At 40.5% G+C, this 27,750-nt stretch overlaps 1 protein-coding gene across 3 annotated transcripts; it reads right to left on the reverse strand.

Moving 5' to 3' along the window:
* Positions 1–71: 71 nt before the first annotated feature.
* On the reverse strand, positions 72–26,699 carry CAPN7 (calpain 7). Of its 3 annotated transcripts, XM_015854064.2 has the most exons (21): positions 26,513–26,697; positions 23,409–23,517; positions 22,301–22,458; positions 20,233–20,300; positions 19,561–19,761; positions 18,798–18,884; positions 18,070–18,196; positions 17,509–17,594; positions 16,541–16,634; positions 15,252–15,398; positions 13,610–13,716; positions 12,025–12,145; positions 11,640–11,784; positions 10,476–10,575; positions 9,438–9,573; positions 8,940–9,015; positions 7,097–7,242; positions 6,548–6,610; positions 4,612–4,742; positions 3,019–3,111; positions 72–2,939 (listed from the first exon to the last, which is right to left on the reverse strand). In XM_015854064.2, exons 1-21 carry the CDS (start codon positions 26,612–26,614, stop codon positions 2,795–2,797), a joined length of 2,442 nt encoding a protein of 813 aa, XP_015709550.1. In that variant the 5' UTR covers positions 26,615–26,697; the 3' UTR covers positions 72–2,794. The 3 variants fall into 3 exon arrangements, with proteins under 3 accessions (XP_015709550.1, XP_032298268.1, XP_015709551.1); XM_032442377.1 differs by lacking the exons at positions 7,097–7,242; positions 9,438–9,573 and having other exon boundaries at positions 26,513–26,699; XM_015854065.2 differs by lacking the exons at positions 23,409–23,517; positions 26,513–26,697 and having other exon boundaries at positions 22,260–22,372.
* Positions 26,700–27,750: the final 1,051 nt, after the last annotated feature.

Below are 27,750 nucleotides of genomic sequence, written 5' to 3' on the forward strand. Positions count from 1 at the left end.
CCTTTGGCAGCGCCAATGCTCGGCAGGTAAACCACACTTCAGATGTACAAGTAAACGGGCACAACCACATGTCTATTAAATTAATGGAAAACTCATTTTATTTTAAACTCTGTAAAAGCTGTAATTATAAATATGACAAACTTAAATGAACATACATCACCGGGGAGTACAGGCAAATCAATGAGCTTTTTCCAGTTCCTTTTCTGTTGGAATCTTTATATATCCTGATGTGGTAACGTGATAGTAGCTGCCTTCATGGATATAAAAATAAGCCTCTCGTGTATCAAAGTATTTATGAGCAGCACGAATGTATAAAGCAACAGTTAATGTAGGAATTCTTCTACTCTTTGGCATTATCACACAATTTAATATGTCCTTGTTTGCCTAAGTGATGAAAACCTCTATGGTTCTGTACATAGATTTAACTCAAAGCAGCTGATTGGTACGACACCTTATAGGTTGTACGGTCAACTAACTGTGTAATTACAAGAAGACAGTTCAGTAAGACTTGCATCAGGAAAGTAGGACTGAAACTCAGACTCACTGCAGAAAGCCTTGGAAAACTGATGGGTCTGATTAGGAAGGACTCATCCCACACATTCCCAACATAACAACCAGTGATGTGTGTGCTGGGAGGGGGTGGCTCACCCTGAGCTATCAACAGCAGCACACAGGGTGTTGTATGGAGGCTTAAGGTAGGACTTTAAACAAACAAAAACCCCATACCAAAATACAGAAAAGCTTTCTCAGTGTATAAGAATGGAGAATGTTAAGACTTCTGAAGAGGGCTCTCCAGTTGTCCCTCAGCACCAATGACAGAGAATTAAAAATCATCTGTTTGTTGTCATCTTCCCTCAGTGAATCAAGGAAAGCACAAATCCTCTTAAAGCTCCTCACAACAACCAGCTTTCATTGGTATTTGGCTGCCTTGTTCTGCAGCTCAGACAGTTTTCAGTTGTCGCATACTGTGCACTCGTAGAGTGAAGTATTGCTTGTTGGTAAGTGTAATGAGGTCTTGTATTTTCATGTTTAAAAGGCTAAGAGCTGAGGGTCATAGCTGTCATGCTGGAAGTGATGTGGGCAGTGTTCCCTCACTCCAGTTTAAGCTGCAGCTGTGAGCTCCTTCAGTTCCCCTCCCTAAAGCCTGTACTCCTTTCTGGAAGTCTTGCTTTCCAGTCTTAACTCAGTATCTAATATTCTGTCCTTAGAGATAAGAAATGCCATGGTGTAATTATAGCAATGAGGTAAAGGAAAGAACAACGTAATCGACGTCTTCACCTGAGGCTGTGCTGTAATTTAAGGAGCAGTTCACACCACTTATTTCACTTATTTTACCAGATTTGTGGAGAAAAAAAAAAAAAAAAAAAAAAAAAAAAAAAAAGCCTAAAGAAATAAATAGAAGAAACTCTTCCCCTAGAACAGAACCCTGGTACAGAAGGGAACTTGATTTTACCGTGGCCTACCAGCTTGATCTCAACAGCTGGGGAGAGGCAACAGCTTCGTTTAGTTCTGAAGGTTGGCAGCTCTGGCATCTGCCTCTTGTAAGTTTAGATGTCACAGGTGATAAAATACCTCTGTTTAACCTGAGCAAAACACAGGAACACGTAAGCAAATGAAGTTTAAATTTTGTAGGGAGGAACAGTCCTTGGCACAACTGACTGCACCCAGGAGAGCCACAAAGAACCTAATGGGTTTTTGCTCCTGTTCCCTATGTTGATATGCTGCAAAAGAAGGTAAGCCACACTGTGACAAGCTCAGCACAAGGCCCACATGGTCTCTGAGAGAGCTGCAGTCCAAAAAGGCATGTGTACTCACTGTCCTTTGAAAGCCTGACATTTATGAACCAGCTGCCTGATGGTGGAGATGAAGTAAAAAGGAGCTCAGACTATCTGGAGAAGGCAGAGACTTCTGGGGGAGTAATTTTACCCCCAGGAATTTCTAGTTCTCCCGTAGCACACGCTTGGTTTCCTAACAAACAAGTGGCACCAGTGCTCTTAAAATGCCACCTTTTCACTTGAAAACTTGGCAGACAAAGAAGGGCAAAGAGCTTCCTCTGGTAGCTTTAAAAGCAGTAAGGAAGCTGTATCTACCTTGTGCTATGATGTATATTAAAGTAATACAAAATAACAGCTCTCAAAGTGCAGGTAGTAAGGGTAAATCCTTCGCTTTTTTAGAAGTAGCTAAACCTGGGCTCTTTCTTATCTTTTACTCCTGTGTACATACTTGAGATAAGCTGAACAGGATAGTGGCAGTCTGGAATATGTGCTCAGCAGTAGTGAACTCACACTTAAATGCGAGAAGTGCTTCAATGCTGTAAACATTCAAGGCAGCGGTACAAATGGCATTTACTACAGATTTGGGCCTGAGAATGAATAAGCAGAATACACAAGAATACTTTTCTTACATTTTTACATCTCAGAATAAAATCTTCAACCCACCGACCCTGTACTTTAGGAGAAGAGAATTCTGGTGTTAGTTTTTCTCTGAACTCACTAGATTTTGATTTGAAGTGTAGAAAAACTGCAGCAAATTACGTTCTTCCAGTTTGTCTGAGTATAACACTTTAGCTTGTTCACAAGCCTGCTCAACAGTGCTCATGCCAATACTATAGCATCAAAAACCACATCTAATTTTCTGTCACGATCAATTGCCAAATTGGTGACTCTGTGCTCTTGGCTATAACTTGGAGTGAGATCTTTTTTTATGCAGATCTGCAGTAAGTTATTCACCTTTCTGAGACTGCAGAGCAGTTCAATAGTACATCCTTAAAACGCCATGTATCCCGTCTGTCTCCTCACTGAAGCTGTGATACCCTAAGAGGAGAAGTGCTATTAAAATCTAAGAAAAAAGGACCTTCTTGTTGAGGCAGGAACGTGGTGGGGATAATGTTGTAGACTCCAGCCAGGATGTTCTCCACTTCCAGGTAGCAAAATCCACACCTATTATAAAAGAAGTCTTACAACCAAGGTCTGAAACTCTTCAAGCAGTAAAGATTGCACTGAATCAACTATTTCTTACCTGTAGTCCCCACTGCTCTTCTTCTGAAAGCCATAGGAACCAGGATCACCTACTGTTGAGACAGTGACAATTTCAAAGCCAACGCTGTACTGCCTGTAAGTCAAACGACAGACCATGACTTTAATTATTTGGGGAACCGGGGCTAGCCGGAGGAAAGCAAGTTTTTGAAACTGTATAGCTGGAATACACTTAAGTTTCATCATATTTGTGACTGAAATGTGAGTGAATCTTACTGTGTGACATGAACGTACAGAGTGGAGGAAGATGCATTTTGGTTTCAGAATAGGAAAATCTCTACTAGCTTTCTGCCTCAGCACCAAAGCAGAGCCCAAGTGGTTAAACTTGCAGTGACGTGTTCCTGGGCTGAGCAGCACAGGTTTTGGGCTGCGATCTGATCACTGTCATTGGAACATGCAAGTTGGTGATCTCAGCACAGTTCTCGTGTTTCACTGCAACCCGGGACAATTTGTCTACTCTCCCTTCCTAAATGTGACAGGCAGCCGCTGCCCCTGTCAGTCAAACTACTCACGTATGATCTACAAATGCAGAAAAAGAAATGCTAAATCAGTGGAGTGGAAAAATTGCACCTTCAAGGAAACTTTCACAAGAGAGCTTCCTCAAAGAGAAGGTACATAGAGAAGTTACATAGAGACGAGTTGCCATTTTATGGCGACACTGTGCAGCTGTGCAAGTGATGAGTGCATGGCAGGAGATGTTGCTATTTAGAAGTGCTGTATACTGATATCTTGAGGCAGATAAATTTTGCTGAAGGAATCTGACCTACATAACTTTAGTACAGGACTACAAGAAGTGAGAAAGTGCTTCATCTTAACCCTTATTAGTTATCATCAAGCATACTGAAATGTATTGCAAAGGAGTTGAGAGGATCATGCCACTTAAACCACATCTTAAATTAGAGCTATTTTATATTCTACTTTCTTTAAAACCCCTCCAAATCCTTGCCCTCCTGAGCCCTCTCCAGAGCTGATAAACAGCCATTTAATAAAGGTCCTCTTTACCACAGTAACAGCTGAGAGCCCATAAGTATTACTGGCAACTCTGGGAAAAAGCTTTCACTATGAAAGACACTCCATAGGGCACTGACATCCAATTCTTCCTCCTGATCTGCCAGTTAGAGTGTAGATGCATTGTCAGAGCTGAAAGTACTGCACAGGCTGTTATTTAAGAACCTGTGTTTAGCATCCTGCGCATTAGCTCTACTACAAAAGAAAAGGTATCATGACTGTGACTACTTTTAATAGGAAAATTAGTCCTTTGTAGCCTCTTCCCTGCTTCACAATACATAGCTCCACCTGCACTCCAAAACTAATATAAAAGAAGGCTCCTGCTTCCCTCATCAAGGGTCCTTGTCAAGGACTTCCTCAGTAGAAAGCATGCAGGTTTAAATCACTACTGATGGCAGCATCAGAAAGAAATAGTGCTATGTCTGCTTAATATAAAACTTAATATAGCTGCTTCCCATATCTTATCTCTGGCTTTTCTGGGATCTTCTCACCCATCCCTTGGAAGACTCTGACAACTTATCCTTGGTGCACGATACTCTCACTGTGTAGAGAACCATGTATGACAAACCTTGGTCCACGCAGTTCAATTAGTAACGGCCCACTCTTGTCCAGCTGGAATTGATAGATGGGGTTATTTTTGTAGCTGTCTCTGAAGTTTCCACATCCTCCAGCACTGTGACCTTTCCATTGTCCATTAACCTAAAAAAAAAAAAAAAAAAAAGGAAAAAATACAGAAGATATTTTATATCCTGAGAATTTGCGTATAGATAAGCAATACAAGACTTGAAACATCTCTCACTTCAGTTGTCACTACAGTAATCTTAGAATCCTTAAAGGGTAAGTGAAAGTCGGAATGTGACCAGATTCAGAAGGTTTAACTACCTGACTCAGAGCTTTAGATCCCTTGTAAAGGTAATATTGTTTAGCTCATAAATACCAGGTAGCTGCTTGTGACTGCTAAAGATTGCATCTAATGAAGAATCTGTACTCCCACCTGTCCTGGGGTTGCTGAACTGTGCAGGTTTTTTTGTTGCCGTTTTTCCTGACCTTTCCTCCAGGAAACAAAACAAAAAACCTTTGTTGCACTAAATGAGAAACAAAAACAGCACAAGAAATACAACAATACTGGTGTTGTAGCCTTTGCTTGGGAAACTTCTCCCTCCAGCGCTGCCCATTCACCACTATGCACTCTGAGAAGCAGCGCTACTGAGACAAAGATGTCCACAAAGACAGACTCCAAAAGGACAAGGAAATACAAGAGACAGAATGTTGCTCAGGTTTTAAGAACCAGGCCATCTGTTTGCAAGTTCCTCCTGCTAGTCATTTATAAAAGTTCTAAGACATGCCAGGCGTTCACACAGCTATAGCTGAGTGGCAGTCCCTGTATGTTACTTCCCCCCTTCTCTGTCAAGCAAGCAGGGATCAACATTTTTTCCTGTGATATAAGTTTCTCTACTCAGTATCCAAAGCCTTCAAAATGTGACAAGTCAGGAAAGCAAGGGGGATTTCTTTCCCCACCACACAACCTGAGGCTGCTGTGAATTTCCAGGCCTTTTCTACCTCTTCTTTTCTACCAGTCTTCCAAACTAAGCTCAGTTTTTAGAGCTAAAAGTGACAGTGCTCTCTGGAACAACTGAGGATATAGTCACATTGTTCCCAGGAATCTCTCTAGCAACTTACTGTGCTCCTGAGCTGGTGGGATTCAAGGACAATAATAACATCAGCACGTGGCCTCTGGACCACTTGGGCTTCTCACTTCTTTTGGCCAAGTATTTGCTCTTGCCACTGCTGCTGCTTTACTCTCAGGGAGCATCTCTATATGAAATATACCATCTGCATACTGTCTTATTCCTATTTGACAGTGTGAGTGCTTACCAAAGTAATTACAGACTTTGAGATATCTTAGTAAATTTAAGACCTGTAAGGTATTGTGACCATTGTGATTAAGAAGTCCATTTGTCACAGCCTTAGTAATGGTGCCTTTGCTTTGCCACTGCTGCCTATGTCCCATCACACCAAGAACTTTAGATGAAAATAATGCATTTTCTCAGAAGTGAGCAACACTCGGCCCACTCATTACATATTAGAGCACAGGTTGTTACTCCAAAGCCAACACCAAAGGATTTATTTTGTATCTGCATCAGTAACACTCTATGATGAAGACAGAGCTTACATACTGAATAGGACTTTCATGATGATAGAAGTTATGCCACTCTCCTTACTAGTATAAAGAGTTAACCAGCTACCAAAGGCTTTTTTGTTGTTACAAACAATGCTTAAAGCAGCTGTTTGGCAAGTTATATGCAACCTAAGCACAGGGTTCGTCTTGCACTAGGTATGCTTAGATTAAGCTCAAGTTGACCTCCTTAATTAAGGAAGTTTGGTTTTTAAGAAGCTGGCATTTCTGACATTAGTGGAAAATTATATTTAGAAACCTTGTACATCTCAATCACGGAAAGACCACAACAGAATAATTACTTAGTAACTAAAAAAAAATGCTTTACCCGTTTGGAAATGGTGTAAGGTGTAGGAATCTTGGAAAAGGTAAACTTGCACAAGGAATACACCTGTGTGGTAAAAGCAGGAGTTGGTCACACATTCATCTGGCATTTTTCAAGATACATTAAGAGGGGAAAAAACAAAGAAAAAGAAACAAAAACAGAACTGCCTACAAACATGTTTTAGATACTCGCCCTATTTACTTGCTTTAAAAATAACCACAAAGGAAACGCAGCTTTAGAACTTGGGCTCCAGAGAACTCTTTCTGTCTTACCTACCTCTTATCAGAGGGCATTTCAGAGGAAAAGTAGTGGTTGATGGCAAAAGAAGAGGAGCTCCCCACCACCACTGTATTGTATTGATACCTTATATCATCTCAGCTACAATGGAGAACATTATCAAGCACATCATCCAGCAGTTCCACTCCATCATTCATAGCCTCCCTCCTCAAAGTAACAATATGGACCCAGAAGTGTGCTCACTCATCACATTTACAAATAAAGGACACGTTACAGTATATTATTCACATTCATTATGAAACCAACGGTACATACCCTGATGGTGTAATGGATAGTGTTTTGTTTCTCGTACTGAGACACCACTAATGTAAATGTATGGGTCCCTGGAGAGGTCAGCTTTATCTTGGTCAGATAATGAGGACTGTTGATCCGAATGCCGTCGATATATGGAAGAGGATCAGCTGAAAAAGAAAAGAATGAACACTTCTGCCAGTCAAAGAAACCCCGCAGCCATTTATAATCAGTGAATTCTGCCCAGAAAATCAGACTGTTGGCACTATGTTTAATCTATAAGCAGTCTTGAGTGCTTTCAGAAGAAAGGAGCCTCAAGCTTTGCTCATAGGAAGCAAGGACAGATAAGAGCAACTATCATTTTCTGAAGATGTACATCACACATGACAGGACAAATTCTGCACTTGGAAGTACAGCTTAAATGACTCGAGAGAACTACTTGTCCAGCTCTTACCAACATCTCTGTTCAAAGGAGTCCTACTGTAATTATGTTTAAATTTAAAGAAAAAGATAAGGAACATTTGAGCCCTCTATAAGAAAAAAAATCTATGAGAAGTCTGTTAGAAGCTCCCTTCTCTGTTGGCAGGGCAGCTGCAGTTGGTAGACAAGAATTTGCTGTATGTTAATGTCTTAAAGAAACAAAAACATCTTCATCTCTTTCCCTCTCTTAGGATTGCTACACAATACAAATGCAGTATTCATTATCAGCATCCCAAACATTTTTCTATTACGATTACACAATGCAATTTGTTATCTGGTTTCTAATTGGTTATTTCCAGAATTCTGTTAATTTTTAGTGAAACAGAGACAAGTCTAGCCAATTACTTCAATAGACCCAAGATCGCATCCTTTGTTTTCTTCCACACAGCAACATGGGAGAAGAAAAAGGATTATTATAAAACAACAAGAAGCTTAGGAGTGGGAAATCCCTGTCTCAGTGCCAAAGGATTAACCTGTTTCGTTCTGATCTCATTTTAACAGATGGCAAAAATAATACTGCAGCTTGGCAAATCTATTTCCATGGAAAAAGGTTTCAAATGAGTTTGAGCTCGTGAGATTAAAAGTTTATGAAAGAGTCTGGTTATCAAGACAAAACAGACAAATTGTCCAGCTCTCCTTAATGGTCTTGCTGGAAAACTCCTTTTCAAGCACAGCAGAACACGTCCCTCCAGCGTACAAAAGTGTATTGTTTGTTGACCTGAATCCTTTCAGTATAACACATATAAAATAAGCACTGCTATGACTAACAGCATCACAAGCACGTCTTGGGCAGAAAGAATCTGCTTGTTCTTAAACAAGATCAGCTGGTGCAAAACCTGGTGTTTTGGGAAGGTCTCAGTAGATGTTTTCTACCAAAAGACAGCTTGGATTTTAGGCAAACTGGTCTGCAGAGTACACTGAACAAGGCCAGAGATGAACCCCACAACCATTATCAGCTATTTCAATAGAAAAAATAATAATAAAAATCAAACAGACTCAAATGAGAAAAATAAAAAGCACAACATCCACTCTTAGTTCAGAAGAACTTTAAAAGCTCTTATTACCTGTTACATGAGCATTACCTTTACTTCCTGCATCTCAGACCTACTATCTCTCTTGGAATAAAACACACATGGCCTTCTTGCAGCTGCAGTTAAGCTCCAAAAATCAAGTAGAGTGAAGATCTGAAGCACATACAGCTTGGTTTATTCCTTCCATGCAGTCTGTTAAGGTGGTCAAAGGGCTGAATGACTGCATCAGAAGACTGACCTCAAAGAATGAGCTTTGCAGCACTAAAACAAACTGTGCCCCTCTTTCCCACAAAACTCTCTGCAAGCGTCCATTTATTCTTAAGCATCATCTTTTTTGACAGTTATGGGATACTAACCTGGATAGTAAACTTTTTTGCCATCAGTCTTGTATACAACCATAGTAATAAATTCCCTATTGTGTGCAAAGTCATCCTATTAGAAAAACACAGATGGAGTTATAAGCTTCTGTGGAATATAACCAACATTTAATCTAAATCAAACACGCGTTCTCCCACTCTTCTGATCACCACATGCTATGGTCCAATAGTTGTGTTTATCCTTTATAAATGTCTGAATTAAACCAACTACCAGTAATTTAACTGAAAAAAAATTCAGGCCCGTGGGAGTCAGAATTACTCTGGTGTTCTTATGGTGGAATATAATCCCCTCGCTCAATTTTAAAGTGGGTCTATCTCAACCATCTTGTAAGCAGGTATCCATACTGCTGAACTTAGAGTTTATACACATACATGCACACATACCATTGAACACGTAAACCTAAGCAGTTATACACTACATCACAGACAGATGCTACAGAGCTTAGAATATGGAAAGCACAAGGAGAGAACTCCCACCTTATCCGTGATGTGCCTACTCAGCAGCACCCAGACCACAGCTCCACCCTGTGGGCACTGCACTTCCAGCTTGTACTGCGGGTTGTTGGCCAGGCTGTAGGCATCCTTCACCGGGCCTTGCTTTGCATCCCAAGTACTAGAAGCAGTGCAGGCATTTCATCAGATCAGTTTTGAAAACAAAGAGACTTATTCTTCTCTAACTGTAGGATGCTTTATATGAGCTTTTATGTCCAAAACCTTGCTTCCCCCGCTCCTCCTCCCTATAGAATTTTATTCAGGTAAACTCTTATATAAAAATTAATCTGCTTAATGTTTGGAAAGGTGCCTGGTACCTTGATGTACCCTATGACAAAACCTGCCTCAGCAACTGTCTAGACAAAGAAAACATGGGAGGGCAGAGGAGGGGGGGGGGAATGTGCAGATAACAACACAGTGTGACACACCAGGAACAGAAAGGGATAAAGCTATTTGTGTAACTGACTCTCCCCACCCCCTTAAACTGAACAGCATTTGTGAATGGCTGCATTATTAACTACGCTTCGATTTATCTCTTATTACACCACTGTTTATGGCAGTTGTCACTGTGCCAGGCACTGGCCTACACAGAGGTATGACAATCGTTAAGAATACAAGGAAAATATAGAGTAGAAGTTGATTGAATGTGTATGTTCATCTCAGAGATCATCTCACTACATCATGTCAGCACATTTATAATCTGAACACAAAGGTGGAAGGAGCCTTTACAGACAAAATGAGAAGCTGTACTATTGATGGAGTTCATGCAGAGCTAACACATACAGAAGCTATTTGAAAGCAGGGGTGAAGCTTGGTATACTGCAGCAGGGAAACAAATAAACCATCACTTCCAGAAACAGAGGCACTTGTCTTCTAACTGGGTTAGAAAAAGACTGAATGAGATGAATACTAGGAAAGACAGGTATCGCGTAAATTGATGGCTAAAGAAGATAACATACAAGACAAGATAACATCAAGACACTGAGCGTTGTACTGACACAAAAGGTTTTTCCTTGGACCAACCTGTGAATACATGTGGATTCTTTAAAAAGACCTGGGTTCCAACTCAAATAAATTACATCATAGTACTGGCACAGGTCCTCCCAGGCAATCCAGAAAATACCTAAAAGAGGAACTGCTGTTATTGTTTGCTTACCAGAAACGCTGAATTTACTCGTTTTTCAAGAGTCCCTTTTCAGGCAAATGATACCCCACATTTATATGAAACAAAGTAGTAACATCTACAATGCCTACATTCCTAAAGTTAAACTTAACCCACAAAGCAAACAAGCTAAACCAAGAAAAACAAGTTAGTTAGAATCTCTGCTTATCTCTAACACTGGGTACTTCCTGAAGCTGTCAAGACATTTTTCATTCTCAAGCACTAATCAGAAGGCATGAGAGAACCTCTGTTCTATCCGATAAAGACATCACAAATTGATACTGAGCTGCCTTATTCTTCCCTAATTTAAAAACAAAATAAGACAGGTTATCCCAGTTCAACAAATCACTTTAGCAACACAGTGAAGTACTCAATTAATGTGAGTATCCTGAAGTGTATGGTTAAGGCACTTCATTATGGGACTTGCTTTAGCACCTCGCATCTGCTTCATCTTTACAATTCTTGTGTAATTATTTTAACACTCTACAGCTCATATAATTGCAATTCCAACCAACACCACCACCTACAAACTGACAGATTCCTGATGAAATGAACTCTCAAACAGGTCTCCGATACTGGCACTCACAGGTCTTGCAGCACTAGAAAGATACACAGTCAGAACAGCTACACGCTTAGACTATAAAATCAGTAGATAAATCCAGTCAGAAAAATAACTTCCTTAAAACTGTTAATGCTACTTTATATAAATTTTAACTACTAGACTCTACAGATGCACTAATTCCTTACTGACTGAATTTATGTAAATTATGAGTTAATCTCTCCTACCTACCAAAAGCCAGGACCGCTATTTCTTACACATTGCACGAAGTTCATAATGAAATGAAGTAAAATCTAATGGACTTGGATGCACACTGTTGTCAAAATGAAGCGGCATTAAACAAAAGGGTTTCCTCACTTACTCCACCTGTTTTTTGTGCTTAAGTGTTTCTTTTCACCTTTCTGCAGGGATAAACCACCAAGGTCTACATTATTTGAACATATGGTGACTCTTTATGTCTTATTACCATTGTCTATTTTCTGAGCTGTTCTTGGATCAAAGTTCAAGTATTTTTGTAGATCTGGGGTCCAACTTCTTGTGTCATTTTCACTGTACCGTCCCTTCCAACGCAAGTGACTCCATGGATTTTTCAGCTGGAGGAATCTAAGCCCCTGAAAAAAACCCAAACAAACCACAGAATAAAACTGCTGCGTTCACCTTATCAAGGTTATTTTTCTATTTACACGAACATGGAATAGAGACCAGCATCTTTATGAAATACAGCATCATTCAACTTTACAGAATTTCCCAATAAAGCTCAAGACAAAACAAACTAAAAGTCAGTGGCAACGCATCTTAAACATAGGTTTCAAGCTGGTATCTGAAAAAAAATGTTCAGTTTTACTTGTTACCTTATGTTCTCTTATATCCAAGACTGCATAGGCATGGGTTGGAACTAAACCCCACTTTTCTCCCTCCTCTTCAGACATCACACCTGTTGCTGTTGTGATAAGGACATCTCCCTTATGAAATCTGTTTACAAGAAAGAGGAAACATTTTAATTAAGCTATTTTTAACAGCAGCAAACTAACATTTGACAGATACTGTAATAGTATGTTTGCACGCTGTTAGTATGATCCTACTTTGTTTGAATACAGGTTGTTTATTGGAAGCAGAAATCAGACCTGAAGACACTTCTGAAAACAGGACTACTTTCTTCTGGCATTTAATACAGGCCGCACGTAATATAAAAGATTGTCATTATAACATAAAAATAAGCATTTGTCAGTCCAAAATTCAATCATTGTCATTTATTAAAAATACTCCTCACAGATCTTCAGCTGAACACAGAAACGCTTTCATCAACACTTACTCAAATGACTGAATACAGCAAATTAACTCTATTGACACCAGGATTTTGAGAGGCCTTCCCAAACTTGAAATAAATAAATAAATATCAATCCTTCAAGGTTTCTGCATGTACTTAGATTCCAGCTTACATGTCACTCAGTATTATGCCTACAGGGTTTGAACTGTCAAATGACAGCTGAGTTCAGCAATTGCTCTGAATTGCAGCTGTTGGCTTCACAGTAATTACTGTTGTGAAGACCTGCTAGTGTGTTTCCTAGAACACGATAAAATTCAAGTACACTCAAAGTCCCTACACAGTTTACAGGGTCACTGAACTACAGATTGTCAGTCTAGCACAGATTAACAACAGTGAAGCTATAATGACTAGATCTCACTCTAACTGCAGCCACACCTACAAACTGCAATGTCAGAACATCTGTCTGAGAAGCTGTTGACAATCAAGTGTGAGTTCCGAAACTACTGAGAAAGCACTACAGAAATAATCCCACTCTCCCATCATGAATGAGGGTCTTTCAGTCAACACAATATCCCATTTCTTCTGCCTTGGAATACAAAAGAAACTGGTTGCACAGAACAGTTGTGAAAGAAATTTAAGTACTTGTTAGCTGACATTTATTTTACAGCTGTATCTTTCACTGTAAGTAGAATTGTATTACAGTAGGTCTGAAGATCAAGATCACAGTTTTGATATAGGTTTTCTGCTGCTCCTCCAGATTTACAACTGGAAAATAATAATCAAGATATTGTGATATGATTAGGAATATCATACTGATCTGCTTGCAAGGGACAGCAGGTCTACTTTTTAAAGACTTCAATTGTACAGTGGTTCTCATCTGCTTTTCTGACTCTACAGTTTATTTTCTTCATCAAGAAATTGGGTGGTTATATTTTTATTTTTTTAAATGTTCCTCATTCAATGGGAATAAAAAATTGCACAGTATCTTACACTTTGATTAAAGTCACCAGTACATTAACTACTTCTTCCAGAAAGCATGTGGAAGATATACAAGCCCCAACTTGTAGTAGTACCAAGATTCTGTTGAGGGATCTGTGGTGATTGTAAGTAGTTGGATTACTGACTATAGAGCAAATATTTTAATTAGTTAAGAAAGAACAAACTTCTACCTCTGATAGAGCATTCTGAAAGTGCTATCTCTATCAAAAGCTTGATTGTCAGAGTGCATAGCAATTCTTTCAGGTATCCAACCAGTCAGCGCATGGAGGTCGATGTTCTGAAATACAAGCATTCAAAAGAAATCATAACAAATAACCATAAAGTGCCTTGAAAGAAAACAAAGATACTTATTACAGTAGCTCTACATATAAAGACCCAAGAGTAAGACAATAAGAAGTTGGAAATTGAACTGATGAAGAACTGAAACTTCTGAGCTATGGAAGCATTAGAAAAGGATCAATTGCTCAGTTCTATGATGCATTCTATTTATTTCTTTGATTCATAGAATTCTAAAGAACAGTCTCAGAAGAACTACTTGGAATCTTGCTATTATTATATGCATTTTAAATTATTTATGTTTTACTTCTAAGGCTCAGGATTTCAGAGTTTTTTAATATTCTTTTTGGTAAGGCTGACACTGTCATGCTTTTCAGTAATGAGAGGCTTTTATCTCCTTATTTTATCTCCTTGAAATATTGCTTCCTCCCCTTCTGTTCTGAACTCCTCAAAGGAAAAAGCAGAGACTGTAAGGGCTTGAAGAGTCATGAACAGCACTGGCGGGTGGGAATTTTGCAAACTTCAAATACAACACAGACAGTAAGTAACCCTGATTAGACAGTGAAGCTGTGATATAGTGGAGAACAGAGGGGGCGGAGATTAAATGTCAAACGTCAAGCTGTTTTTCCAGACAGCAAGTTAGAGGAGGACAATGCAAGTGAAACAGCTATGCTGTTTCTTCAGTACTGTTCTGCAGAACAAAGCAGCTCTCCACTAACATAAACATACATAAAAATGTATACCACATTTTGCCCTTATTCAAGACCACATTTATCTCAATAATCACATTTCTTAAGGTGACAGCTATCCATCACATCCACAAAGAATACAATTAAAGACATCAACTAGAATGGAATGAAGACAACGTTAAATTTAATAAGTTTGAATGAAAAAATAAATTAAAAAAAAAAAAATCTGTTCTAGGTAACGAATGAAGATTATTTGGGCTCAAATAGTCCAGACTCTTTGAAAGAATAGTTTCCATGTCAACAACCTGGCTGCTGCGTTATGACAGCCTATTAAAGTAACCACACTACAGGAAACTGACACACACTCATATAAATGAGTGGAACAATCTGATAAGCTTTCTTATATCAAAGTACTCATCCCCTCCATAAACATGGAGGATCCTTTTCCTTTCCAGCCTGTTCCTTTCCAGCTGGCTCCTCCACGTAGCAAGGGAGAAGGGAATCATGCTGTTCATAGAATGACAGCTAGAAACTGAAAATCTGCATTACTGATAAAGTCAGAGGCTAAGAATTTGAGTTTGCTCCAAACTTTCATCTAGGGTCAATACAAAACATATACTTTCCAACCATAAATCTCAGTCCTACAGCTAGTTTAACTCTGCCCATGAAGTCTGACGCACTTAACTGTGCTTAAGTATATTTGTGATAGGAAGAAAAATTAAAACAAAACAGAGGAAATCCAATGCTTACCTCCCCAAGCATTTCATTCTCATTTCACTAAAAGAAATGAAGAAACTTGACAGAGATTATCCAACTTTTTCCTTATTAGAAATAATCTAGTACTTACGGAATTTGATCCAGGAAAATCATATCCTCCCATGACCTTCATGTAAGCCTTTTCTATTAGCGATACCCATAATTCATTCTTATTGTTAGAATAAGAGCAGAGAAGCTCCCCATTATGATCAACAGGTAATTGGTCATCTATGATCACCTGTGCAAAATAAATTTAAAAAAAAGTATCTTAGAGCTAATAAAGTATTCTGGAAGAACTTAGGTAACAAAACCTAACTCATATCAATACAGAGCTTCCAAGATGCAGATCTGACTGCTTTTTCAGATGAGGACACCCGTATCGATCAGAGGCTTGCCCTGTGGTAGTTCTGTTGGTAACTCTCTCTTACACCACACTGGGTAACCTATGAGCATCTGCCTTAGTTTGCTCTTTAGGAAATGGAGATTATGACACAACTTGCTTGTCAAGTATTTAACACCAGCTAGAAAAGCTCAGTGTGGCTGTCAATATTAGAAAATATAGAGAAAGGCCTAACAATATCCCTTTCCTAATTAGGAAAAAGAACATAGATTGTGCTCAGTATGCAGTAGAGGAATTATAGTCATTGATCTATAAAGGGCCAAAATGCACGTCACATCACTTTCATAGTCCCTGGTTCCAAATTTATATTTCTTTTTCCTAGAAAGGAAGAACTATCAAAGTAGCAGTAATAAAAACATTTACATTTCTTGCATAAACTATAATTTGATGGAGCACTGGAACAGGCTGCCCAGGGAGGTGGTGGAGTCTCCTTCTCTGGAGATATTTAAGACCCTCCTGGACGCCTACCTGTGCGACATGGTGTAGGGAACCTGCTTTGGCAGGGGGGTTGGACTCGATGATCTCTAGAAGTCCCGTCCAACCCCTACAATTCTGTGAATTCCCGTTATGATAGATTATTACTGCAGTACCCATCATGGTCTGAAATAATTTCCCAGCACAAATATTTCACTCCACCCTTAGTCTATTACCAATACACTACTGAGTCAGCACATTTTCATGACAAATCCTATTTGTGCAAGAATGGATGATCCTTTTTGTAGAACACAGCCACTCTATGAACACAAGAACTGGATTTTTGAATTCCCATAAAGAATGGGAATGAACTGCAATAGCGACTGCTACAGTATTTTATTTCATACCCTTATTTACTGCACTAATAAAACAGTGTTTGTGAGTTTACAAAGTTCTACCATTGATCTTCAGGCATCTCCTCTCTTTACAGAAAAATCTTTGGTCATCAGCTTTTAAAATATATGATTTTAGCAGTAACAGTATTAAGTTTTCCCCAAACCACTTACCTTTCTAGGTACCCCATTGATATGAAGCTTCACCATGTATTTCCCACATGGATTATACTCTGGTTCTCCTTTCTTGTTCTGAGGGTAAATGATACTGTTAAAAAAAATAAATAAATTCAACACAAACTGTGACATAAGTGACTCTGCTGTACATACACTGATAATAGAAAAAGTGGGATTTCTATAATATACACTCAAATTTATTAATAGCGGCAATGACATCTAAGTAGATTTTTTCAGACCTTACTCCTGATGCAGTTCTCTCCTAATTGGAATAAGAAAAACCATGAGTAATATATCTAACTGAAACAACACAAGCAGATTCATCTTACTTTTAAATGTACTAAATTTATGCAACTTCTACTTAAATACAGTGAGTGTGATGCTACAGAACTCTGCTCATGAAGAAAACACATTCACTTCTAGCAAGTACAGGTTAAAACAGAATTATAGAAGTAACATCCATATGCTTGCTTGGCAATGGGCTGCTGGCAGACAGTCTGCCAAACACATGCTAAATTTATCACAGAATTCTTCTTAAGTTGGATTGAGACAATGTCGTTACCATTCTGCAGCGAGATTTGATAGCAACTATTTGTTGTACAAACTGGCATAACAAACAAAGAAACAAACCTACAAAGCATTCTAAGTAAAATTTCTATTAAAAACAAAGCCTTCTATACTATTTGCTCTTCTCAAAGCACATTTAAAGTAGTTTCACTTTTAGGAGTGGTAAAGCCACAGGATTCCCAGAGAGATAAAAGCAAAACAAACACTAATTTTACTGTGCCCAAATGTACAATAGAGAACCTCAATTAAAACTGATTAAAGTAGAGCAAACTACTCTAAATATATTTTTTTACATATTACTCATGAATAAGCAATAACAGACAGCAATCTAAATAGAACATACTGCAGAAGTTTAACTGCATTAAGCCTGATGATCCTAGAAAATAATAGCTATTTACCTTGTAATCAACTTTTTGTTATATCTTCTTTCATATGCAGCACTGATAGCTAGCGATGCCACAAAGGAACAATCTGACACTATTGTCTGTAAAGAAAAGGTGACAATGAAGATGTTTACCAATGTTTAGATACCAAGGAAAAATGGGTTGAATGGGAAAGAAAGGAACTGTCAGTTAGTGATTCCTTTCAATAGTGAAAGGATTTTAATGGAGAGAAGCCGAGTTACTAAAAAGAAAAAAGCAGGAAACATAGCTTGCTCTCTAAGTTAAAACATTTATTGAATGCAATGAGAGGTAAATGCAGCTATTTTGTCATTTTCTCACACTTAAGCTCTTTCTTCTCAAAACACATGGTGTTTCCACTGTTAACGCACTTGTTTATTCTCATGGCTAAAGTACACATGGAATCTGAGGCGGTACCATCATTAAATTAACATCAAGAGAGCCATGAAAAGCTCTCTCGTATTTAGGGGTTTCTTTTTGAAAAAGTAATCCTCTTTCGGAAAGTCTCATACCCTGCAATGTGCTCTAGGCCCATGCTTCTCTTCGGGAACAGCTTACCTGCTTAATGCTGAAACTTGATACAGTATAAATCATCGTAGGGTTATTTGTTATGTCATCCGGCCGCACCCACTTGGCAAACATTGCTTTCTGTTTGGGGGATAATGGCAACTTCCCACATTTATCACTAGATTTAAGAGAGAAAGGCAGAAATAACAGTTTTGATAGAAAAGCTTTTAACGACATTGCAAGTCAAACATATATCTGAAAGAGGGTGTAAAATGTGCACAGAACAATTACACAGCTGGAAAACAAATGCAGAGAACAGAGTTGATGACTTGTCTTTTATGCCTAAGTAATGTGAACCTATATCACTACTCATACATAAACAGTTCTCTGACACTCTTCTCTGAATAGCCCTTAATGGAGGAGATAGCTACCACCTTCATTTTGCAGGTGGGACAACTGAGACAAAGAGCACAAAAAACAGTAGGCAACAGACTCAGGAAATGGAGCCAAGTTGCAAGCACAGCCCCATACTCCAAAAAGCCAAATCAGAATATTCTTGAAGGCTTGCAGGGACAACTGTAAAGGCACTGCAGAGCAGAATCAGCTTACATTAAACAGACCCAAGATCAGACTGCAGAAATGAGGTTGCAGTATTTAAGTACCTAAGCCAAAGTTATGCTTAAAAACATGCTTAAACAATTTTAAGAGAAAACAATACCGATTATTGGAAAGAATGCAAAATAACAACAAAGAAACATCAGTAGTTGAACAGCACTTACGAAAATGGCATAGGGAAGGCAAAACGTTCCCTCAGATCAACGCTCATGAAAGGGACATATTCAATGCCATTAATTTTTGAAGTCTTTCTGCAAGTCGTAAGAGAAAAACATAGTTACAAACTTATCTATCATCCTTCAAAGGCTGTGTCTGAAAAGTCCCCAACTTTTCAAACTCACACACATTTCTATCTTCAGGACCATATCCTTAGTCCATTTAAATCCCTTCAGTAAATAAACAGGTTAAATGTTTTAAGATCAAATCCTGGACAGCATTGAACATCACCTCTGTCACAATCTTATTTACTGTGGAGGGAGAAGGAAGAAAGTTGTCAGGTAAGGATTACAGTGCCTTTCTTTCTTTATACTATGCTTCCTTGATTTCCTGTGAAATAGTAATTGTATCATATGTAAAACCACCTTCATATCTGGGCACCTGAGAATCAGATCTTTCATGAACTCAATCAGGTACAAACATACAAAAATATGGCTGTGAAAAATACTCCTGGCAGCCAACTACACGTTGTCTACTAAACATGCTCTAGAAAACATGCTCTGTGAATAAAAACCACTGATTGCATTACCATAGAGAATACAAGAATTTATTAAAGCATGAGTAATGGCAACAAATGAGTTTGTAAGTGGTGGTTTTCCAAGCCACCATTTATACTCCTCAAGCTTAGGTGTATAACTATTTACTGTCCAAGACTCACAAAGGATGCGTACACAAATGATAAAATGTTGTAACATCTTGGGCTCTGCTCACCTGAGTACTTCAATCTCTTCTGCAGTGTACCTCTGCCCTTGAGATTCACTAGCTTGTACTGCTCTGATTGTCTGTGGTTTATCATTTAAAGAAAAATCAGGTCCCAGAGGAAAGAATGTTCTGACCGGCTGATTTGGTCTAGCAGCAGTTGACTTCTCCTTCTGAGATGACTTTGACATTGATACTTTCAGTGCTTCTGCTCTGAAAGAAATAAAAATGCATTCTGTTTACAATCATAATGAAAATATAGCTATGGGTCAGTCATTCATTTCCTTGTTCATGCTCTCATATTTGTTAAAAGGGATGAACAGATGCTCAAGCTGACCAATATCATTTTTCCTATGAAAAATCAAATCATGAACAATATCAATAGAAGATAAGCATCAGAAATCATTCAGTACTAATGCTGGAGTTTCTTTATTTTCTTATTCTACAATCAATTAAGATATAGCATTTTAAATTCAATTAAAAGACACTTCCAGCAGAATTCATAAGGTTTAAGTCACCTTTAAGTAACAGCAGAGTTTATGTAAGCATTCATTATCTGGAACCTCAGAAAAAGACAACAAACCCAGAGAGAGAAAATCCCTTTTAGAGTGATTCACAGACAGGACTCAGAGAGTGCACTGATGATCAACAAGTATTACCTGTGCTAACAGTGGCAATACTCACCTATCTAATGCTTGCCGAGCCAGTTGTTTCAGTTTTGACTGCAGGCCTGCTTCTGAAGTTTCTGCAGCCTTCAATTCAAAGCACATAAACAACAAAAAAGCTATACATCTAAAGAAAATTCACATTTTAAGCTGTTCAGAAAATTCCATGCTTTTAAATTACAGTTACCACCTATTTTTTCTCCCCACCCCCCACCAATCCTCCTTGGAAATGAATGGATATGCATGTGGTGTTGTGCACCAAAACCGTTATCACAGAATCACAGAATTATCAAGGTTGGAAAAGACCTAGAAGATCATCTAGTCCAACCATTACCAACACTTCCCAGCTAAATCATATTCATCAACACAACAGGAGTGCTAACTTCTATTTCCAGTTGGGAAGTAGGTCACGACAGTTCACTTATATAACCAGTTTATATTTTCTTCTTTACAGGTGAATTACAGCTATTGGAGATAGGTAATCTCCGGGAAGCACAACATGAGCTGTGGCTTCTCTTGTCACACCCAATAGCAGGTTTCAGGTTTCAGGTTTGAGCTTTGTACCTTGACTGATTCACCTCAGTCATGTAGGTGACTTGAGGAAACAAAAGGCAAGCTACTTTCATCCTAGGAAATGAAACTACAAACACTCCAACCATTTTTCCATCCGCTAGTAAGTTACACTTCAGAGTTCCTTGTTAGAAAAGACTTTGAAAGACGTATGAAGGGAAGCAGTGGATGCAATACACCAGAAGACCTATCTAGGAGATAGATACCAAGAATAGACACAGCTGCTCTCTTACTGCTTCAAGGGTAAGAAAGAAGCAGATCTCTCTGCCTAATAGAGCAAGCAGAAAGCAAGACAGAATTAGTGATTCAAGACAGAGTTCCTTCCATCTTTCATCCCGGGAAGAAGAAGGTACCTTTTGATACCCCCTTGAGGGACAAAGCCTACAGTCGTTTAAAAAAAAACAAACCACAAAGCGTTGTCAATATGAAAAGAAACATTAGCTGTACCTGCATCTAATAAAAGATCAGGTAACAGCAACTGTTAATGAGATAATTTCAGAGTAATTTCTATATTTGTAAGCAGTACGTGCACGTACTAACACAACAGAAGGAGAAAGAGCAGTCATCAACACTGCATCAGCATACTGCTATTATAATAAACAAAAGCAGTTTCAATTAAACAGATGAAGCAGAAAAACCAGAGCAGTTCTACTAGCTCTTGATCTGGTTACCTTGTATTACTAGGGTTTTTAAGTCTACCTGAAACTGTTAGGTAGAATTCAGAGTAAAGGTTTTACCCTAGTATGTAGCAAAGGTTTTACTCTAGAATGTAGCAATATTACTATTTCCCTCCCAACCACCCTTATATATTCGCACTACAAAAAGGAAAGAGGAGAAAAAAAAACAGACTTGGTGGAGTTACATTATGATGGTGAGCTCTTCCTATAATGAGTTAGTTATGACAACTGGACTTCAGAGAAAAAAGCAGTACCTGTAATTACGTTTGTCATCATTCACACAATGGCCAATTTAACTCTACCATAAACTTCAGTGTGAAATGAATTCATCCATAATAGCTTTAATGTTAGCTACTGAGTAATCATTTTTTACCAGTTTCAGCAGCAGGAGACTGTTATGCTTTCAGAAAATGCTACACAAAAAAAATTCCAAGAATTATTTCCTTTAGTATAGTCAGAAAATCAAATAGCTGACATATTAGCAAGTCATCTTCAATTTGAACAGTTTTTGATTTCTCTTTTAAAACTGCATTCATTCTAGTGTAAAAGTTAACAAGACAAATTTTCAGCATATTTGTATTTCTTAGTATAATGTGGCTCAGTGAAGACACACAAATGAACATTCCCTGTGAATTTACAGCATTAAATGATGTAACAACTGGAAGAAACATTACAAAAACAGCCAATGGAAAACAAACAAAAAAGAAAGAACCAAGAACAGTTTTTAGAAATACAGGTACTTCATTTTTAAGCCAGCTTTTAGGGGTCAGTCACTTGTGCAAGTGGAAGAATTCCTTACCATCACGTAATTCCACCAAGTTAACTTCTAGCTTAACATACTGTTTTCAAACAGAGCTCCACTGCTTCCGTGTACAGCTCTATAGCTTCTTCCACGTTGCCTTTATCGTCTTCATCAAAAGCCTGTGTAACTAGGAAGTGAGCACGCTCCAAGTCCAACTGCTGTTTCGACTTCAGAGGGTCTGTGTTCTGAGACTGAACTAAAAGAAAAATAGAAGTATTTAGCTTTCTACAGCAGCAGACACGCAAAAGCATCCTTCCCATAGTAGTGAAACACTAGTAGTTCTATCAGATGAGAAACATCTACTCTTTGTCTGCAAGTAGTAAGTTCACAGAATCACAGAATTATCAAGATTGGAAAAGACCTAGAAGATCATCTAGTCCAGCCATCACCAATACTTCCCGGCTAAATCATATTCATCAACACAACATCCAAACGTTTCTTGAACACTCCCATGGTCGGTGACACCACCTCCCTGGGCAGTGCATTCCAATGCCTGACTACCCCTTCCGAGAAGTAATACTTCCTAATGTCCAGCCTGAATCTCCCCTGGCACAGCTTAAAGCCATTCCCTCTAGTTCTATCACTGATTACACAAGAGAAGAGGCCGACCCCCAGCTCACTACAACCTCCCTTCAGGAAGTTATAGAGAGCTATAAGGTCTCCCCTGAGCCTCCTCTTCTCCAGGCTGAACAATCCTAGCTCCCTCAGCCTCTCCTCATAAGGCCTGTGCTCCAGACCCCTCACCAGCTTTGTAGCCCTCCTCTGAACGCGTTCCAGAGCCTCAATGTCTTTCTTGTTGGCAGACTTTGCCAAACGCATCTTCACAAGGAAAAAGAAACACGCGCTCTTCCCCCAAGGCTGAGACATGTTCTCAAGATGTCATATGTCAACTAACATACATAAGATCTCTTTCATATTATGCAGATGTAGTTCCTAAGAATATCTAAAGTGAAAGAACATGCACACCCAACTCCTTAAGAAACGTCTTCTGCACTGTGCTACATTACTGATTCACTTCAGAATTCAAAACAGTGACTCACAAAAAACAACCGTGAGAAGCAGAGCAAACATCACAGATACATATTTCACAGCACTGTAAGGCTTCCTACTCTAGGCAAAGGTTTAATTAGAAAGCTCCATACCCACCTGCTGAATGGAGAGCTTGAACTCTCTCCAAATACTCATTTATTTTTTCCTGAATATTTTCCAAGCTTGACCCTGCCATGCCAGCATAAATCAAGGCTTGTGCGGCTTCCTGCAGGGAAAGGAATTTGAAACAAAAGTTAACGGTTGGTGACTGGAAATTACTTTCCATGCACAGAAGGCTATAGCAACAAGAAGACTGCATGAAAGCCGGCTCCTACACCTGCATCAAGGCTCAGTGGTGCACAGAGAACCTGCCAGAGAGAAGTTACAAATGAAATCCAGTTTCCTAAGTTCAATTCCACACAGGACAACCTGAAAGACTGCAGAACATCAGAAGTTTTATTATAATCACAGAGTGGGCTGGGTTGGAAGGGACCTCAAGAATCATGAAGCTCCAATCCCCCTGCCACAGGCAGGGCCACCAACCTCTACATTTAATACCAGACCAGGCTCCCCAAGGCCTCAAGACCATCCAACCTGGTCTTGAGCACCTCCTGGGACAGGGCATAAGGCCATACCTTAGGCCTGCATGTGCAGTCACATGCACAAAACCAGAGATTCACAGAATTATTCAGAATTACGGAGTTCTATTTCAGAAACAGTTTTCTATTTGCGCCACTCACACAAAGTGATTTAGGTTAGATATTAGGAGGACGTTTTTCACACAGAAGGTGGTGATGCACTGGAACAGGTTGCCCAAGGAGGTTGTGGATGCCCCATCCCTGGAGGCATTCAAGGCCAGGTTGGATGTGGCTCTGGGCAGCCTGGTCTGGTGGCTGTTGATCCTGCACATAGCAGGGGGTTGAAACTTGATCACTGTGATCCACATGAAGACTTTTTCTGCAATACAATAATCTATCAGGAAAAAAAAAAAAAAAAAAAAAAGCCCTCAGTTGTAATATATTCCCTTTAAAATTTATTTTAAAGAGCCATGTTCAGGTTTGGCAGGGTTGAAATCAACAGCCAGAGCTGACACAGTCTCAGAAGCGTATGGAAAACTTGAAATTTATCACTCTCTAAAACAAAGATTAAAAACCTTCCCGTGACCTCGTTACTGGCACGGGGGAAAAAAACCCAACAACCCACATTCGCACAGCAGTGCTCTCCTTCCCAGCAGCAGTGGGTGAGGGAGGGAGGCAGTCAAGTAGCAGGCACGTATGTAGGAAGCAGAACAATAACTGTCAGTGCTGCTCTCCAGCGATGGTGTTCAGAAAGATGGCTCTGTGCAGGGCAAGCACAGAGCTGAGGTCAGAGGGGCTCTCCTGCTTTATTTATCTTATTTTACTGCTGAGCTTCACAGAAGCAAGCATTGCAATACACCCTGTCAACAACCATTACCATAACCATAGAACCACTGAATGATTTGGGTTGAAAGGAACCCCAAAGCCCACCCAGTGCCAACTCCCTGCCATGGGCAGGGTTGCCACCCACCAGCTCAGGCTGCCCAGGGCCTCAATCAACCTGGCCTTGAGCACCTCCAGGGATGGGGCACCACAGATCCTCTAAGCACCTGTGCCAGGGCCTCACTGCCCTCTGAGTGAAGAATTTCTTCCTAACACCTAACCTAAACCTCCCCTCTTTCAGTTTAAACCCACTACCCCTTGTTCTATCACTATCAACCTGCATAAAGTCAGTTCCACTCCTGCTTGTAAGCTCCTTTCAAGGATTACACCACATGAAGTGCTCCAGTTTCATTTGAATGTAGCAATTAAGTACCATTAAGGTCTAACATACAACTAGTTCTGAGAAAAATGCATTGCAGACATTTGCTCCAGGAGTGCACGCACATCTGTGGCACCCTTATGGGCAAAGGTGCAGCAGTGCCAACATACCAGCTGTCACAGGATGAAGGTGTGGTTCAGAGCCGGTATTTCTGATCCATTACAAGCAAACAGACGCAGCAAATCCATTCAGACATCCTGTTTGTTGCCTATCAGCAACAAGAAATAACATTTCCCATGCTTTATGCTCAGGCCAATTCTCGCAGAATCCAATTTGTCATCTGTGTGCTTACTAAAAGCACAAGTGAATAATAATTAGTTGGTGACAGGTCAGATACCTTCACACAGAGCCTGGTACAAGAATCAACACCTGACCTTGTGCTGAAGGAACCTCCTGTCTGAGCACTAAAACCTGTATCTGCAGGGCTATGATCCAAAGCTTTCCTTGTACAGAGCATTGCCCATACTCACACTGCTTTGTGCCTTCACATGTGCAAATTATGAAGCATTTTCTGCACTACTTTCCTGGTTGCATTTAGCCTGAGGGGTGCCTTTCTGCTTTTAGAAGTTTCACCTGAATGCAGCATAGGAAAATAATTATCTGTATGCTGTGTGAAAAAGCAGAAGAGTGGTTATTTGCACACACAAAAAAATGGTTTTCTTCTGAGGAGCACCTGGTAAGTTCTTCCAGATATGTCAGAAATGTGTAGTCACAGAGTGTGCACAGCTAACAGGCACCATGCAAGTGCTGCTGAGAAGCACAGACCTTATCAGCATTGTTACTGCTAATTATAACTTCTGTACACACACAATTCCCGTAGTAAACTTAGATAACCTACGTTAACAGCATAGGTTAAATGCATTATGTTCTTCCTATATAAGAATCTCTCCAAAAGAAGGGGATATTTAGATTAGATGTCAGGGGGAAGTTTTTCACAGTGAGGTGCTGGCACAGCTGCCCGCAGGAGCTGTGGTGCCCCATCAGGAGGCACTGAAGGCCAGGTTGGATGGGGCCCTGGCAGCCTGATGGGTGGCAGCCCTGCCCATCGCAGGGGGTTGGAAACAGATCATCTTTGAGGTCCCTTTCAATCTAAGCTGCTCTGTGATTCCATCTTTTCACACAGAAACCCAAGAGAAGTGTGGTTTCCCTATACAGATCACTCCTGAAGTAAGGCCTTTCACCACTGCTGAAACACACTACACACTGCCTCATCGTGCCCACAGACACCTCTTGAGCTCCAGACACGTCCAGCAAACGCCGATGAAGGCCGAGTGCCCCCCAGCCCGACCCCACCCTCACCCCACCGCTCCTCCGGGGGCGAACAAACTTTCCGCTCGGCCTTCCGCCTTAAGCACCCGCCCCTGGGCCTTCCCCCGCCGCACCTTGTAGTAGAACACGGCCTCCTGGTAGCGCCCGCTCTGGTCCCGCTGCACCGCCAGCTGCGCGAACTTCACCGCATCCAACTCCAACGCGTTGGCATCCATGACCGAACCCCTCCTGCTACCCCCCACCGCCGGCTGCGCGCTGCCCGCCCGCTTCCCGGCCTGGCCCCGCCCGGCTCCGCCTCATCCCCGAGGGCTCTGCCCACCGGAGCCCTACATGCAGCCATGGAGGCGGACTACGCAAGCGCACCGAGCGAGGGCACGCTCCCTGTTGATATGGAGGAAAGCGCTGCTCATGCTCGGAAGGGCGGAGTTTAGGGCTGTGAGGAGGCAGAGCCGGCCTGACTGGCTGTGGGGGCGGATGGTGTGTGGTAGGGATGTCGGCGTGAGGTGACCCGAGCTGTGCCTCAAGGGTGTTATTAATTTGAAAGCAGTACCGTGGTTGTGTTTATCTAGCAGTGACTTTCCAACATGGAATCGCAAAGTCATTAAGGTTGGAAAAGCCCTCTAAGATCACCTCATCCAACTGCCAAACCAGCCCCACCATGCCCACTGCCCATGTCCCTCAGTGCCACATCCACACGGGTCTTAAACGCCTCCAGGGAGGGTGACTGCACCACCTCCCACACCACCAGCCTGTGATTTAGTTGGTTGTATCACTCGTGGTGTTCTCCAGGGCTCAGTTCTAGGACCAGTCCTATTCAACATTTTTATCAGTGATCTGGATGCAGGACTGGGTTTGCATCCTCAGCAAATTTGCCAGTGACATTAAACCGGGAGATGCTGCTGACGCCCTGAAAGGACAAGGAGCCATGCAGAGGGATCTAGATAGACTGTAGCACAGAGCAATCATCAACAGCGTGAAGTTCAACAAAGGAAAATGCTGGGTTCTGCACCTGGGATGGAGCAATGCCAGACACAGGTAAAGAGTAGGAGATAAGTGGCTGGAATTCAGCTCAGCAGCAAGGGATCTGAGGGTGCTGGTGACAGCAGCATCAGCATGAGCCAGCAGTGTGCTCTGCATGAGCCAGAGGGGTAAACTGTACTTTGGGGAACACTAAACGTAGCCATCTGGCAAAGAGGTGACTCTCCTCCTGTACTTAGCATTGGTGTAGCCTTGCCTTAAATATTGTGTGCTATTCAGGGCTTTGCAATACAAAAAGGATGTTAAGGTCTTTGAAAGCATCCAGAGGAGGGCAATAAAGTCTGGTAGCAGTGCTGTGAAGAGAGGCTAAGGA

This window comes from Coturnix japonica, chromosome 2 (assembly GCF_001577835.2).
Source record: "Coturnix japonica isolate 7356 chromosome 2, Coturnix japonica 2.1, whole genome shotgun sequence".
Taxonomy (NCBI): domain Eukaryota; kingdom Metazoa; phylum Chordata; class Aves; order Galliformes; family Phasianidae; genus Coturnix; species Coturnix japonica.

Excerpts from the sequence above, each read along its gene's own strand:
- CAPN7 (XM_015854064.2), bottom strand. The coding sequence starts at position 26,614 with ATGGATGCCAACGCGTTGGAGTTGGATGCGGTGAAGTTCGCGCAGCTG. Across the intron at positions 22,459-23,408 it reads TCAAGCTCTCCATTCAGCAG|TTCAGTCTCAGAACACAGAC; the intron begins GTGGGTATGGAG and ends TTTTTCTTTTAG. Across the intron at positions 7,243-8,939 it reads CAAAAAAGTTTACTATCCAG|CTGATCCTCTTCCATATATC; the intron begins GTTAGTATCCCA and ends TTTCTTTTTCAG.